Source organism: Ambystoma mexicanum, chromosome 2p (assembly GCF_040938575.1).
Source record: "Ambystoma mexicanum isolate Mex_15411 chromosome 2p, UKY_AmexF1_1, whole genome shotgun sequence".
NCBI classification, from domain to species: domain Eukaryota; kingdom Metazoa; phylum Chordata; class Amphibia; order Caudata; family Ambystomatidae; genus Ambystoma; species Ambystoma mexicanum.
In genome coordinates this window covers 27,162,697-27,177,812 of record NC_090923.1, presented here as the reverse complement: position 1 = coordinate 27,177,812, position 15,116 = coordinate 27,162,697, and the positions used below count along the sequence as shown (strand labels likewise).

At 47.8% G+C, this 15,116-nt stretch overlaps 1 protein-coding gene across 4 annotated transcripts in view; it reads left to right on the top strand.

Moving 5' to 3' along the window:
- The window catches only part of NISCH (nischarin), a 441,586-nt gene that overhangs the window by 386,092 nt on the left and 40,378 nt on the right, over nt 1–15,116 (top strand). For all 4 annotated transcript variants that reach the window (XM_069643185.1, XM_069643184.1, XM_069643187.1 and 1 more), the window contains one exon: nt 9,047–9,208. In XM_069643185.1, the coding sequence (XP_069499286.1) occupies nt 9,047–9,208 (162 nt within the window). The remainder of the gene's footprint in view (nt 1–9,046; nt 9,209–15,116) is intronic.

Sequence of the window (15,116 nt, the reverse complement as noted above, 5' to 3'; positions counted from 1 at the left end):
CCCCAAAGCCCTGCTTTTATGCAGAAAACCCCCATTCACTCAGCCTAGCTGTCACTCAAACATGCTAAGTGGTGAGCCGGCCGGCTCACCACTTGGGCCAATCAGGATGGAGTGTGACTTGAGTTGCCTAGGCGACTCAGTCCAGGGTGCCTAAATTCCCCTCCACCCCTCCTAAGTACCCCGGACAGAGTGGCACCACTTTGGAGGGCTTCTGTGGAGAAGCCCGCCAAAAAGTGGAACAAAGGGCTCGACTTGGGTTGGAGTCACAGAAGAGAGAACAAACGCCATTTTAGAATCAAGTTTTGGCAAAAAATACCAACCGGAGAATTAATATTAAATAAATAAACCAGCGGTATGTTCAAGGCTACCGTAAATAATTAAATAAAGGTAGTAGCCTAAAACTATGGGAAATCCCATAGGAAAATATTCGCGGTTGAATATAAAAGGTAGTAGTATCCACTGCCACCAGCCAAAACTCGATCAGGGGGGACGGAGACGTGCCCCCTCGACTAACAGACCCTGGGGCAATTGAATTGCCCCAGCCAGTACGTCCACAATATGATGGTTTGTACTGGTTCTGTTCAGAATTTAAGACTAGTAAAGTCAATGGTGACTTTACATGCCCTGGGAGACAGTAGTCAGTCCCAGGGTATGGAGTCTATACTGGGGGGTCACTATGACACCACTGTGTCACTGCACTGAGGGTGCTGTGTAACTCACATCACAAAAACACATGAAGCCCTATGGAGTAAAAGACCCCATAGCCCATTAAACACATCTAGATTCAAAGAAACACACTCAAATCATGCCCAAGAGCGAGGGTAAAAGAGTCTCACGTTTGGCAGGAGAAAAAAATAAACCCCAAAAATCCAGCAAAACTGCTGGGGGACTCACTAGGTTAGGAAATTCAGCCTAAACAGAGAATTCTCCCTAACACTCGCCCCCCCCAGACTAAGGGACAGGAGGATTTAATCCACTCCTGGATGTAAGTCGATGACATACATCCTAGAGAGTCCATCAGCATTTTGATGGTGACACCCTGACCTGTGCTCAATGGTGAAATCAAACCCTTGCAGGCAGATTGACCATCTCAATAGTTTCGGATTTTCTCCCTTCATTTGCATTAACCATCTCAAGGGTTGGTGGTCAGTCTGAATGACAAAAGTAGAACCATACAAGTATGGCCTAAACTTCTTCAGTGCCCACACAATAGTAAAGCATTCTCTTTCGATTGTTGCCCACCTTGTCTCAGGATCCTTCAGCTTACGGCTGATGAAGCAAATGGGGTGCTCCCTACCCTTCTCATCCAGTTGGCTTAGAACTGCACCTATACCTACATTGGAAGCATCAGTTTGTACAATTAAAGTTTGGTGGTAGTCAGGAGCTCTCAATACTGGAGCTTGGCAAAGAGCTTTCTTCAGTTTTTCAAAGGCCCGATTGCACTCCTCAGTCCATTTGACCTTTTTAGGGAATTTTGGGGAGGCGATTACATTCAGTGGAGAAGCTATGGTCCCATAGTTCTCAGTGAAATTCCTGTAATACCCAGTGAGGCCTAGGAAGGCTCTCACTTGGGTTTGAGTAGTAGGTGTTGTCCAATTTTGCACAGCTCCAATCTTGCTGAGCAAAGGCCTTATTTCTCCACCTCCTACCTCATGCCCAAAGTAGACCACCTTAATTTGACCTATCTGGCATTTACTTGCCTTGATAGTCAAATTGGCCTGTCCAAGAGCCTGCAAAACATGTCCTAGGTGGTTCACATGATCCTCCCAGGAGTAGCTGAAGACTGCAATGTCATCCAAGTATGCCATGCAGAAGTCCTCCATACCAGCTAGAACTTGGTTCACCATCCTTTGGAATGTAGCAGGTGCATTTTTGAATCCAAAAGGCATGACCTTAAACTGGTACAAGCCAACTGGGGTGGAAAATGCAGTTTTCTCCTTGGCATGGTCTGTCAAGGCTATTTGCCAATAGCCTGACGTAAGGTCAAATGTGCTGAGGTACTTGGCTGCGCCAAGTTTATCCACCAACTTATCTGTCCTTGGTAAAGGGTGGGCATCAGTCTTGGTGACTGCATTAAGAGCTCTATAGTCCACACAGAATCTCAAGTCTTTGGATGCTGCCTTTGGTACTAACACAACTGGGCTAGACTATGGACTAGTAGAGGGTTCTATTACCCCGAGATCAAGCATCTTCTTGACCTCCCCCTTGATATGGGTTCTCACATTTTCTGACATTCGGTATCCTCTGCTTTTGACTGGCAGACAGTCACCAGTGAGTATCTCATGCTGTCCCCAAGGGGTCAAGCCTGGTGAGAGTGAGAACAGGGAGGCAAACTGATTTAACATAGATTTGCACTCCTCCTGTTGCTCAGGTGTCAGATCTGAAGAGAGATTGACTCCTTCAATTTTTTCATCCAAAGATACACCTCTGAGGAGATCAGGGAGAGACTCACTCTCTTCTTCCTCTGCTGCTGAAGCTAGAAGCAAGGCTCCTACTTCAGGTCTGGAGACGTACGCTTTCAGTCGGTTGGTGTGGAAGACTCTAGGTGCTTCCCTGGGTCTGCCCAGATCCACCAGATAGTTGACCTCTCCAAGTTTTCCCACAACTTTGAAGGGTCCCATCCATTTGTCTTGCAAGGCCCTCTGCCTTGTTGGGAGCATAACGAGAACTAGCTGGTCTTGAGTGAACTCAACCATGTTAGCCTTTTGATCATGCCAATGCTTGACCAAAGCTTGTCCAGCTTTCAGGTTATCACTAGCTTCTGCCAAAATGTGTGGCATTCTCCTTCGGCTATCACATAGTCAGTCACTCTGACTGGCTTGAGGGGAGGAGCACCTTCCGACCCCTCCTTAATCAGGGCCAATGGACCTCTGACTGGATGGCCATAGAGAAGTTCAAAGGGAGAATAACCTACTCCCTCCTGAGGGACTTCTCTATAAGCAAAGAGAAGGCATGGCAGTAGAAGGTCCCACTTTCTTTTCAGAGGTTCCTCTAAAGCACCTATCATGCTCTTCATGGTTCTGTTAAACCTTTCTACCAACCCATTGGTTTGGGGGTGGTATGCGGTTGAGAACTTGTAAGCAACTCCACAGGTTTTCCACATGGCTTTCATGTAGTGGGACATAATGTTTGACCCCCTGTCGGATATTACTTGCTTAGGAAACCCAACCCTGGTAAAAATACCAAGGAGGGCCTTAGCCACAGCCAGAGCTGTAACAGTCCTCGTAGGAATTGCCTCAGGGTTTCTAGTAGCATGGTCTACTACAACAAGGATAAACCTGTTGCCTGAGGAGGTAGGGGGATCAAGGGGACCAACAATGTCAATCCCTACCCTCTCAAATGGGACTCCCACATCTGGGAGAGGCACTAATGGTGCCACATTCTTGGAGCCAACCTTACCAGAAGTTTGGCAGGTATGGCAGCTCTTGCAAAACTTATCTACTTCTGCCCCCATTTTTGGCCAATAGAAGTAGAGTGAGAGCCTTTCCTTGGTCTTCTTGAAACTCATGTGACCAGCCAAAGGAATCTCGTGGGCTAAGTGCAAGAACTGTTGTCTGTTTTCTTGAGGTACTACAAGGGGTTTGTAGTCTCCAGGTTCAGACTCAGTTGGTTCACTGTAGAAGAGGCCATCTTCCCAGTGCAACCTATACTTCCCAGGCTCTTGCCCATCAGCCTGAGCAGCTGCCTGGTGGCGGAGACCTTCCAGAGTTGGGCATTCTCTTTGTCCCTTACGGAAAGCTGCCCTGCTGGGCCCACCTTCTGCCAGTAAAGACTGCAGCTCAGGATGGTCCGCAGGGTCTAGATCTCCAATAAGTTCTTGGCCTCCCACTAGCTCTTCAGAGTCTAGTTCCACCGTACAGGGTTGTACCTCCCTCTCAGCCTCAGCTGGAGGTGGCGTTACAGGTGTAACTGTTGGAAGCACTGGAGTGCTTGCTGCTGACTTTTTCCTAGGAGTCTTGGGTTGCCCCTTTGCTCCTGATCTGTAGTTACTGCAGTGAGTTGCTCCAGTGGTAAAGGAGTGATCTCTGTCATCTCCTGAGATAACCCTTGCAGGGTTTTCTCTCTTGCAGGTTTTGTGAGCTCCTGTAACCTTTTACTAGGTGGTCTGGGGGTATGTGACACAACTCCAAGAGCTTTCAGGTCATTACCCAACAGAACCCTACCTGGTACTTCACATTGTACACTGACAGGTATTTTTACAGCCATGTCATTACACTGGATGAGAACTGATAACTGGGGACACATCTGCACAGGCCCTCCAGCTAACTTGGTGAGGCATTTGGGTGCCTTAGCAATATCCTCTGCCTTGAAAAATGATTCATCCACCACAGTTATGCTGGCCCCAGTGTGTCTAATGGCAGGAGTCTCCTGACCATTCACCTGGACACTGTCTTTCTAATACTCTTTAGTATTATCTGGGATAGAATTATACACATCTAAGTTCTGTTGTTCCGAAAAGACGGTGAAACTGGTTATCCCCACCAGTCAAAGGAAGAAGACTCTCCGGCGGGAGATCTTCTCTGTCGTTGGGAAAAGTGGTGAGACGGTCCAGCAGGGCTCCAGCGGTGGTGGTGTCGTGGCAGGTCGGCTCAGCTTCTCCCTTGTCGGATTCTTAGGTCCTGTGGCGACTTCTGAAGTTCAAGTCCCCAAAGCCCTGCTTTTATGCAGAAAACCCCCATTCACTCAGCCTAGCTGTCACTCAAACATGCTAAGTGGTGAGCGGGCCGGCTCACCACTTGGGCCAATCAGGACGGAGTGCAACTTGAGTTGCCTAGGCAACTCAGTCCAGGGTGCCTAAATTCCCCTCCACCCCTCCTAAGTACCCCAGACAGAGTGGCACTACTTTGGAGGGCTTCTGTGGAGAAGCCCGCCAAAAAGTGGAACAAAGGGCTCGACTTGGGTTGGAGTCACAGAAGAGAACACAAACGCCATTTTAGAATCAAGTTTTGGCAAAAAAATACCAACCGGAGAATTAATATTAATTAAATAAACCGGCGGTATGTTCGAGGCTACCGTAAATAATTAAATAAAAGTAGTAGCCTAAAACAATGGGAAATCCCATAGGAACATATTCGCGGTTGAATATAAAAAGTAGTATCCACTGCCACGGAGACGTGCCCCCTCGACTAACAGACCCTGGGGCAATTGAATTGCCCCAGCTGTACTTCCACAATATGATGGTTTGTACTGGTTCTGTTCAGAATTTAAGACTAGTAAAGTCAATGGTGACTTTACATGCCCTGGGAGACAGTCAGTCCCAGGGTATGGAGTCTATACTGGGGGGGTCGCTATGACACCCCTGTGTCACTGCACTGAGGGTGCTGTGTAACACACATCACAAAAACACATGACGCCCTATGGAGTAAAAGACCCCATAGCCCATTAAACACATCTAGATTCAAAGAAACGCACTCAAATCATGCCCAAGAGTGAGGGTAAAAGAGTCTCACTTTTGGCAGGAGAAATAAATAAACCCCAAAAATCCAGCAAAGCTGCTGGGGGACTCACTAGGTTAGGAAATTCAGCCTAAACAGAGAATTCTCCCTAACACCAGGCCACCTAGACTGAGCACAGGAAGCCCTAGAGAGGGCCAGGAAAGGTCAAGTAAATTCCAAGATTGCAGAGAGGCCAATAATGGGCTCCGTCCGGCCCACTAATCCCAAAACAGCCCAGGGCTGTGCAGTGACATATTTACAACAAGGCCCATTAGATCCAGGCCTAGGGCGGCCGAGTATGCTGAAGGGGCGAAATCTGGTGTAGAGACTGGTAGAGGTGGAGTAAAGTTGGGGGGGTGCACTTATTTGGGACTAGGGCAGCAGAAATCCTAAATACTCCACTAGGTGTGTGTACTTTTGAATAGCAAACGATCTCAGCCCAATTACAGAGCACGGGTACAGACCCGTGCTGAGAGATTCTCCCAGGGAGAGGAATAACTCAAGAGACTCCAGTAACCCAGTGTGGGTTTGAGGAGCGGGAGGCCGGAGTGTGGGGTCGCTGGAGAGAGTTGGGGGGAGCAAACCCTGGAGAAAGACAGAGGTGGGTTAGAGAGGTGTCAGCAGTGGGGAGAAGCAGGAGGTAGTGAGAATTAAGAGGGGGAGGTGGTAATATCCGAGGGATAGGGGCACACAAGGAGTTGGAAAGATCAGGGTACAGGAGCACGTGGTGAAACACAAAGGGAATGGAATAACATTGGAGGCTTGACGTGACACATAAGGGGTGGTAACATCCTATGGAGTGGTACATAGAGGAGGTGGAAATGGAAACCTCATCTTCCAGAGGTGGCAGTGAAGGTGATGCAGAGGTGTGGAGTACAGAATTCAGAAGGTGAAGGATTGACGTGAATGAGGTAACGTCAGAAGGAGAGGAGGTATTAGTAACGGCTTGAATGGAGTTTAAGATTAATTCTAAACCTTTCAGCCATCACCGCTTTTGTTTTTTTCAGTCACCCCGGAGGAGGTGGTACAGGCCAGATGATGGTAGCAAGAAAGATGGACATGGCAGCCTGTGGGACGATCAGTTGGCACAGAAAATAACAAGGAGAAGGCAGAGAGCAGCGTCGGGGACTAAGAAAGTGGGACTGTTCCTTTGTGCTCCGTCGGCTCTAATTCGGACCAGATGGTGGCATGAGGAAGGCTGACTCGATACTAGAGAGGTGATGGGAGGACAATCGGTAGAAAGCCCAGGCAAGGCAGAATCCAACTGACCCTTCTCATGCGCTCCCAGCCAGTGAGCCTTGCGGTATGAAAAACCAGAAAGCCTGCATCTAGGTTCACAAACGAAGGGGGGTTTGGGTCCCCCTAAAGCCTTCCATACACCAGCAAGGGGTGAGGAAACCCCCCTTTCTCTTGGAAAGACTGGACGGATAATCCTGAAGGGTTTAAGAATCCAGGATCCACCGTGGAGCTCATTCTAGGAAGGTCCCCTGCGGAGGAGGTGAAGCACTGTTGCATCTGGGCTAGGGACCACCCTGACCATTTTTATTTCTTTGTGGAGGTGCTGCTTATATTTTTGTGTTCCCCTTCTTGTAACAAATCCCTGAGTAAGAGGTGTTCATTTTCAACATATGGTCTTGGCATGCTTTATTTGCTCCGAGGCAATCCCTGAAGAGGCAGCCTCGAGGGTCCAGGATTATCAGTCAAGTGTTTTAACAATCCGAGGTAGCGGGGACCAATAACTAGCCGGCATTCGCTGTAGATGGGTGAGCGCTACCTCATCACTGAGCGGTGCAAGGAATATTATCATGATTTGCAATCACATGACCTGTGTGTTCAGTCCATGCCCCAATGGTGCCTATTTAGGAAGAAAATGTATATTTTCTATAATTACGCGTACGTAACATTGTACCTTGAAAGCGAATGCTATTGGCGCTTGTATCACTTGCCAGGTGTTCAGGAATTGCGCTCCATTGTCGCCGGGCACCATGTGCTTTGATTGTAGGCAAATGGGAAGGTGAGCCAGCTGATGCACACTGTGTGGGGGAGGCGGGGGAGGGTGCTCGTCGTTGGCCTGTAATTTAATTCCTACCCTTTAGACAACACCATTATTGGTGGAATTTTGGGTACACTGCGCCGATTGATCAGTTTGGGCAAATCAATCATGTTCATTAGAGATCAATTCCTCAGTGTCCAGTTATTGGTTACTGTTCGGGAGAATTCTCAGAAATGTGCTAATTCCCCTCTACCTTAGAGACCCCCAGATCTTTTTGCTGGACTTAAGGACTCTTAATTACTAACCTGGAGAGAGCGAGGCCCGTTTACCACTCTCGTGTATTTTTCTGTGATTTGGACTCTGTTTCTTTTGACTTTGGAGTCTGACAACCTCCATAGGCATCAACTTTACATTATGTCACACAGCACCTTCAATGCAGTGGCACAGTGAAGCCTTAGATTTCCCAAAGGTTTAGCTACCTTCTCTGGGATAAACTGCTGTTTCCCAGAGCTGTGAAGTGAAATTGACTTTACGTACATTGCAACATTCTAGACCCAGCACTCACTATCTTACAATAGGGTGCTGGAGGGGTTACTTAGAATCCCCTTTCTAGTTTCTCATGTAAGATTTTTTGTTACCCTTTCTACAATTAATGGCTGGTGGCAGTGGTTTACTTTTTCCTACCATTGTGTGTTCTTACCGTGGGCTGCAATTGCAGCTGCAGTAAAGCACCCATGGGTGCCCATATTGTCAAAATGGCTGCGGTCTTCATTTTTCACCATTTCTTGTTGGAAAGTACTTTCTTGAGATTTACTCTGCACGCCAAACCAGGTTTGGTCCTTTGTTCATTTTATCTTTGACGGGATTCACTGTTGAAGCCCGCCTCTGGCTTGAGCGTATCTGGCAGGGGCAGGAAGTGAGGGAGGTGCCCGGAATTCCCTGTGCTTAATCCCCTTGGTTACAGGAATGCACCCAAAGGTGATTGGCCGGCTGGCTGACCTTGGCCTCATCTTTCTCTTTTGACACTAACCTCAGTATTGCTCTAAATGTGCCAGTGATAAATCAATGTCCACAGTGTCCTAGTTATTTAAGTCACATCAGGTTGTAGGAAGTGTCTGTGTGCCATCCCCAAAGGGTATCTACTGATTTAGAGAAACTGAGTGTGTATTTTGAAGTATATTTTTGTGTTACCTATATTTGTTCCCTTCTAAAGAAGGCTTATTCAACTGACTGTTAAATTAATAAATAATTGTTTAATCAATAAACCTTGAGAGTGTTTGTTTGGATATTGGTCACTGAGAATGTGTGTAAAAACCCTACAGCTCACATTGACCCCTCTTGAGATAATCCAGGCTGCTCAGTCACTCTACCAACTTGTGTAGTTCATGCTTATACAAACCAAAGATTGGGCTAACTACTGCCAAGAGGACAAGGCTGGTGCAGTCTCCCACAGGGTACTGCATACAATCTTGCCTAACATGTACTTTGAATCACACACTTTATGCCAGTATTGGTTACAAAGTGTGAAAATGCAGAAAATATGGGGCATAAAAGGGGAAGGATTTCAGATGCAAAGTTTAAATGGCTGTTGCTGAACCTGAATGCATCTTTTTTTCAGGTCCAGCTGCTGGTCATATTGTCACCTGCCTCACCAGAGACAGCTACTGTACTCATGCCTTCCTTCAGCACCTGATGTCAGTCCTGTCGCTTTTGGCACGCACACCTTCGCCAGAGCCAGCGGAGAAAGACTTCTATTCTGAATTTGGGACCAAAAATACAGGTACTTGGTCAAACATTAGAAAATTCTTCATGGCACCACACTTGATCTTATCTGCTATTGTGAGAGGATTGTACCGCAATGTACGTTTTCTGTTCTATAAGGGGCGAGCCTCAAACCTTTAGATGAAAACAAATGCTGCCCCTTGTTTCTCCATCTCAGAAAAACTATCCACAATTTACTGTTTTCAGACTTGCTCTATTTTGCTCTTGTTCGTTCCTTGGACTCAATATAGTATCTTATGAAAGTGTTCAGCTTTCCAGAGAGCGCGAGTTGTACAAGACCAATTTACTCCATGCCATGTGTCTGCTGGATGAACGTGAGAAAGTGTTGTCTGCTGGTAGAGCATGAGAACAAGGAAGGGTTATCAAGTTGCTCCATTCTGTGTGCTGGTAGAACATGAGAAAGGGGAAGGGTTACCAAGTTACTCTATACCATGTGTGTGCTGGATGAACATGAAAAAGGGTCACCGAGTTGCTCCCTCCAATGTGTCGGCTGCTTGAACATGAGAAAGGGGAAGGGTTACCAAGTTACTCCATCTTATGTATCTGCTGAATGAACATGGGAAAGGGTTACTGCGTTGCTCCATCCCATGCATCTACTGCTTGAACATGAGAAAGGGGAAGGGTTACTGAGTTGCTCCATCCCATGCATCTGCTGCTTGAACATGAGAAAGGGGAAGGGTTACCGAGTTACTCGATCTCATGTATCTGCTGGATGAACATGAAAGGGTTACTGCGTTGCTCCATCTCATCCATCCCATGCGTCTGCTGCTTGAACATGAAAGGGGAAGGTTTACCAAGTTACTCCATCCCATGTGTCTGCTAGTTGAACATGAGGAAGGGTAGCAGAGTTACTCCATCCCATATTTGCTGCTTGAACACGAGAAAGCGGAAGGGTTGCTGTGTTACGCCATCCCATGTGTCTGTTGGTTGAGCATGAGAAAGGGGGAAGAGTAATTATTATTAGGGTATTTATTGAACGTGGACCTAGCTTCTGGAAGCAACGGAGCACTCTACAATCAAACGGGGAAGGAACACCGTGAGGGAAGTGGTGAAGAAATGAGCGAGGAGCGAACTGAGTAGGGCGACGGTGGGCAATTGCCCGCAAGGGATCTACCAGGATCCGGGGGGGGGGGCAGTGAGGAGCAGATCACTGAGTCTCAGGCAGGGTGGGAAGTTCAGGGTGTGTGGACTAGGTGTTAAGGAGGAGCCATTCCTTGAAGAGGAAGGTGTTTATTCCTGAACTGTAGAAGTGATGGGGCAAGTCTGATGTTCACATGGAGGAGGTTCCAGAGTCTTGGAGCGTAGATAGAAAAGGCATGTCTTCTGGTTCTTTCCTTCCTGCACCGTTGTAATTTAAGTCTGCGCATGTACTTACTTCGGGTGCATCGCTAGCCTCCAGAAATTCAGAGTTTCTCAGTGAGGTAGCTTGGGGACATCAGGATGGCAACCCTGTAGATGATGCAACAGGATTTGAAGATCATGATACAGGCTTGCAGTGGGAGCCAGTACAGTTTGATGTGGTCATATTTGCTAAGTCCTTTAATGAGTCTTAATGCAGCATGCAGGACACATGTCGGGGTTGCCAGGGTAGTCACCAGAAGACTTTCCAAAAGGGCACTTTCACCATCCACGTGTGAGAACCAAAGAACCAGATCCAGAGATTGCAGGTGCTACAGAACGCAACAGCGCGTTTAGCACTTAATGTTCCATGTTTGACTCCTTCCACTGCTCTTCGCCGACTACACTGGCTGCCTGTAGAAGCACGAATCATGTTTAAGACTCGGTGTGGGGTACACACAGCTCTTTATATCGCTGGTCCTCAGTACCTGAGGAAGAAGTTGGTTAGGTAGGAGTCTTCGTTCAGAATCACAGGATCTTCTGAAGATTCCGAAGTTTCGCCGTAAGCGGCTAGCTGGTCCTCTTTCTCAGTACTAGCCCCCAGTTTGTGGAATGCCCTCCCATTACATTTGAGTGTGCAACCCAAATACTTTCCTTATAGGAAAGAACTTAAATTCATCTGTTTGATTTCTTTTCTGCTCCATAGTTATTTTAGGTATGCTTATGTAAAATCTGCACTCCTCCGCTCAGCGCCTAGATGCCTTTGGGCCTTAGTTTGCGCTTTATTACATTTCAATAATAATAAGAGGACCAAGACTTGCACCGCGGATCTGAAATTGATCCTCGTGGGACTCCACAGGTGATGGGTAGAGTTTGTGATCTGGAGGAATCCATTTGTATGAACTGCGATTCGCAATGTAGGATTTGAAGCAGCTGAGGATGATCTCGCTGATCCCCATGCAGCAATATAGATTGTCGGTTAGTGTCTGGGTCATGTGTCAAATGCTGTTCTGTCATGTGTTGTGTCATGTGTCAAATACTGTGTTGAATGCTGCAGAGAGGTCCAGGAGATCCAGGAGGAAAGGATGCCCATCATCGAGGATTTTAAGGGCATTGGCAATTGCCTTGATGGTAGCCGTTTCTATGCTGGATGTGGGTCTGAAGCCAGATTGGTAGGACTGAAGGAGGTTATTGACTTCAATGTGTTAGAAGAGTTGCGTGGCTGCAGCTTTCTCAAGGATCTTATCTAGGAAGGAAAGATGGGTGATGGGGCGGTAGTTGATGAGATCGTCAGGGGTCCAGTGTTGGCTTCATAAGAAGTGTGAGGATTTGTCCAGTCTTTGGGGTCGAGAGGAAGGTGTCTTGAGTTAGGGAGCTGTTGACAATTCAGATAAGGGAAGAGTGCATCAGACGCAAGGGTCTTGAGAACAGAGGCAAGAATGTCGTCGTCAGCATACAATGTGGCCTTGAGGGATGCCAAGGTAGCAGTGAGGTCTTCTATAGTTAGTGTCTTGAAAGTTGCCCAGGTAGTTGTGGTTTTCTAAGATGGGATGTGTAGTGTGCTGTCCGTTGTGACGTTGGTGTTTGTGTTGGTGGATCATGTTGACCTTGTTGACGAAGAAAGAGTTGATGGTAGTGGACTTTTTTAATGGAGTGTGCTACGGGTGGGTCAGGCAGAGGGTTCAAGCAATTCTTAATGGCTTTGAAGTGAGCTCCGATTTCATTGTTGGCCATGGCTATGGTGTTTTGATAATAGTTGGCCTTGGCAGTGTTAATCATCTACGTATAGCACAGTTCCTTGAGCACTCTAATGCAATGCAGGATTTACGCCAATTCTCTTCTTGTTTTCTGATGGTTTATTTGTTGATGTTGAGTTCTTGAGTGTATCGGGGTGCTGAAGGTTTAGCCTTGAGGATGCACTGTTTCAGTGAGGCATGGATGTTTGTGAGGGTGATGTTGATTTCTTGGAGCATTGAGGTGCAGTCCTGGTTCATCGGAGATACATCAGCCCATGTGAGGTGGAGTTTGGTGAGGTCTTCTGTGGGACCCTCCACTGGGGAAGTTCTTGATTGCTTGGATTGCAATGGGTTTGCTTGAGGGGTGTTGTGTGGCTGATTTCAAAGAGTGTTGCCAGATATTCTGACCAGTCAAGCATAATAGGAGCTCTGATGGCGGGTGGGCTGTGCGTTGTTGTTGAGGTCGAGGATAGAACCTTTTTTGTTAGTTGGGTCTTTCATGTGCTGTATGAGGTACAGTGTGTCTAGTAGTCAGTGGAGAACTTCCTTCATTGACTTGGTTTCTGGGTTGCCAGGGATGTTGAAGTCGCAGAGGAAGGGTTACAAGTTAATCCATCCCATGGGTCTACCGGGTGAATTTGAGAAAGGGTTACGAGTTCTATCCTATGTGTCTGCCAGTTGAACATGAGAAAGGGGATGGGTTACCGAGTTACTCCATCCCGTGTGCCTACTAGTAGAAGGGAAAGACTTGAACATGAGAGAAGGGAATGGTAAGATTTACTCTTTGTAGTGAATGTTTCATTAACTGTACAAAGTCCATCTGTCCACTCAATTCTTTTTCCTCCTGGCTTTTGGCAGCTGTCCCTCAAAGAGTCTCTGCTCTCAGAACATTTTTCATCCAATGAGTTTGTTGGTTTTTGTCTGGAATGCATCCAGGGTTGCTAAGATCTCCTCCCCATGTTCCTGCTTTGAAGGATACTTTAGAGTAAATAGACGATCGAAGACCCTCGCCATTTCCCAGGTAAGAGGGATTCAGTACCCCGTGTCGTATGTAAATCTGTTTCTGATGTTTGTTAATCTGCTTAGAATCACATGCTGTGCATAGGTCCGACATCCATTGGTCACTGCGGAGTATTGTATTTTGTTTTTCGTAGTCGAAAAGGGGACGTCGACAAGGCGTGTCTGTAACACTATCCCTATAGTGACGTGCGTTGTACCCACAATCCCTCACGCGTCGAGGTCCCTCAGATTGTTTTTTTCCGCCCAGTTTCTGGTCGCCTTTCGCGGAGCTCCTAGAGAGACATTGCTATACTTGCCACAGACCTCGGTCCTTTTTGTCATAACTTAATATACTGATAACGATCCCTCCCCCTCGACGTTAGCTGTGAAGCTGCTTCTCCGCCGAACTGATTTTCGACGGAGAGGAAGAGCGGAGGAGATCCTTCGGCGCTGCCGAACACGTGGCCTGGCCTCGACGGCCAACTTACAGTAGGGAGAGTGGGGGTTAAAACTTTGTCTCTTCTCTTTGAGAATGTCTTTCTTTCTCCCCTTTCTTTCCCTTGGGGTTGTTATCGCCAGCTATTATTGCCTCAGCTATGGAGAGGACACCATTTAAGTTTTGCCCACGCTGCAGGGGCAAATATACTTGGAAAGATAAGCACAAGCTCTGTAATCGTTGCTTACCCCTCGATCACATAGAGAACAGCTGCGCAGCCTGCAAGCTCTTAAAACCCAGGACTCTTAAAGAACGTAGGGTTAAGAGGTGGGCGGACTACGCGATGTCGAAGTCAGTTTCCTCACCCGCTGCCGCTGTTACTGAAAGTGACGAGGAGTGCGATAACTCGACGTCCGTTATGGAAGTCATGAACCCCCAGAAGGAGCGCTCCCTCTCCTCGTCGTCCGTCCTCGGCCCCGACGGGCTCGGCTCACGCCCTGCTTATGGGGATGAACACCCCGGCGACAAGGACGCACATTAACCCCATAAGGCTAAACACACTACCCACGGCTCTTCTTCGTCGAGAACGAAGGATCCATCAGCGCCGAAGGGGACGCAGGGCACTCCGGCGTCTACCGCAGACCGTAAAGGTCACAAGCCCCACCCGCAAACGCAGCCGCGACCAGCGATTGGGCTTCCATCTAACACGGGCGCTACCCCAAAAACATCCGACGCAGCGCTCCATAGAGCGACCGTCGAGGTACAACGCGCAACGCACACAACGTCGACAACAGAGCCCTCGACGGACAAAATCATGGTCGAGAGCCTAGCGAGAATTGTCGCCGAAGACAAGCGTACGCGGACGACGAAACAAACGTCGAATACCGCGTCGAAAAAACATAAAAGTAGCCAGGAACTACCCCTTTCTCCAAAGGACGCTTCCGAACTACCTGAAGGCTTTTCAGAAGGAGACGGGAACCTCTCGTCGACGTTGTGGGAGCGTTCAAAACGATTCGAAGGCGAAAACACTAATTTCCCCCCTCTAGACTATTCAGGGGTGCCCCATGAGACCCTTGAAAGACTCCATTCTTGCATGGAGAAAATGGAAAGGTTTCTAGGAAACCAAGACCCACCCACTCACAAAAGACAAAGAGAATGGGCACAGGATGACCCTAGAGTCAAGATTCCTAGGCTGGTTGACCTCACTGAGGAGGAGCAATACCTCCAAGAAGATGAGTGTTTGGGGGGAGAAGAAGAGGTAGAACTTGAGGAAGAGGGGTTCGAAGAAGATCCTTACACCACTGCTACAGGGTTTGAAGAGGATACAGCTACCTCGCAGCCCTGGCATTCACCGTCAGTGCAGCCTTGGCAATCCCCATCAGTACATTCAGACCCTG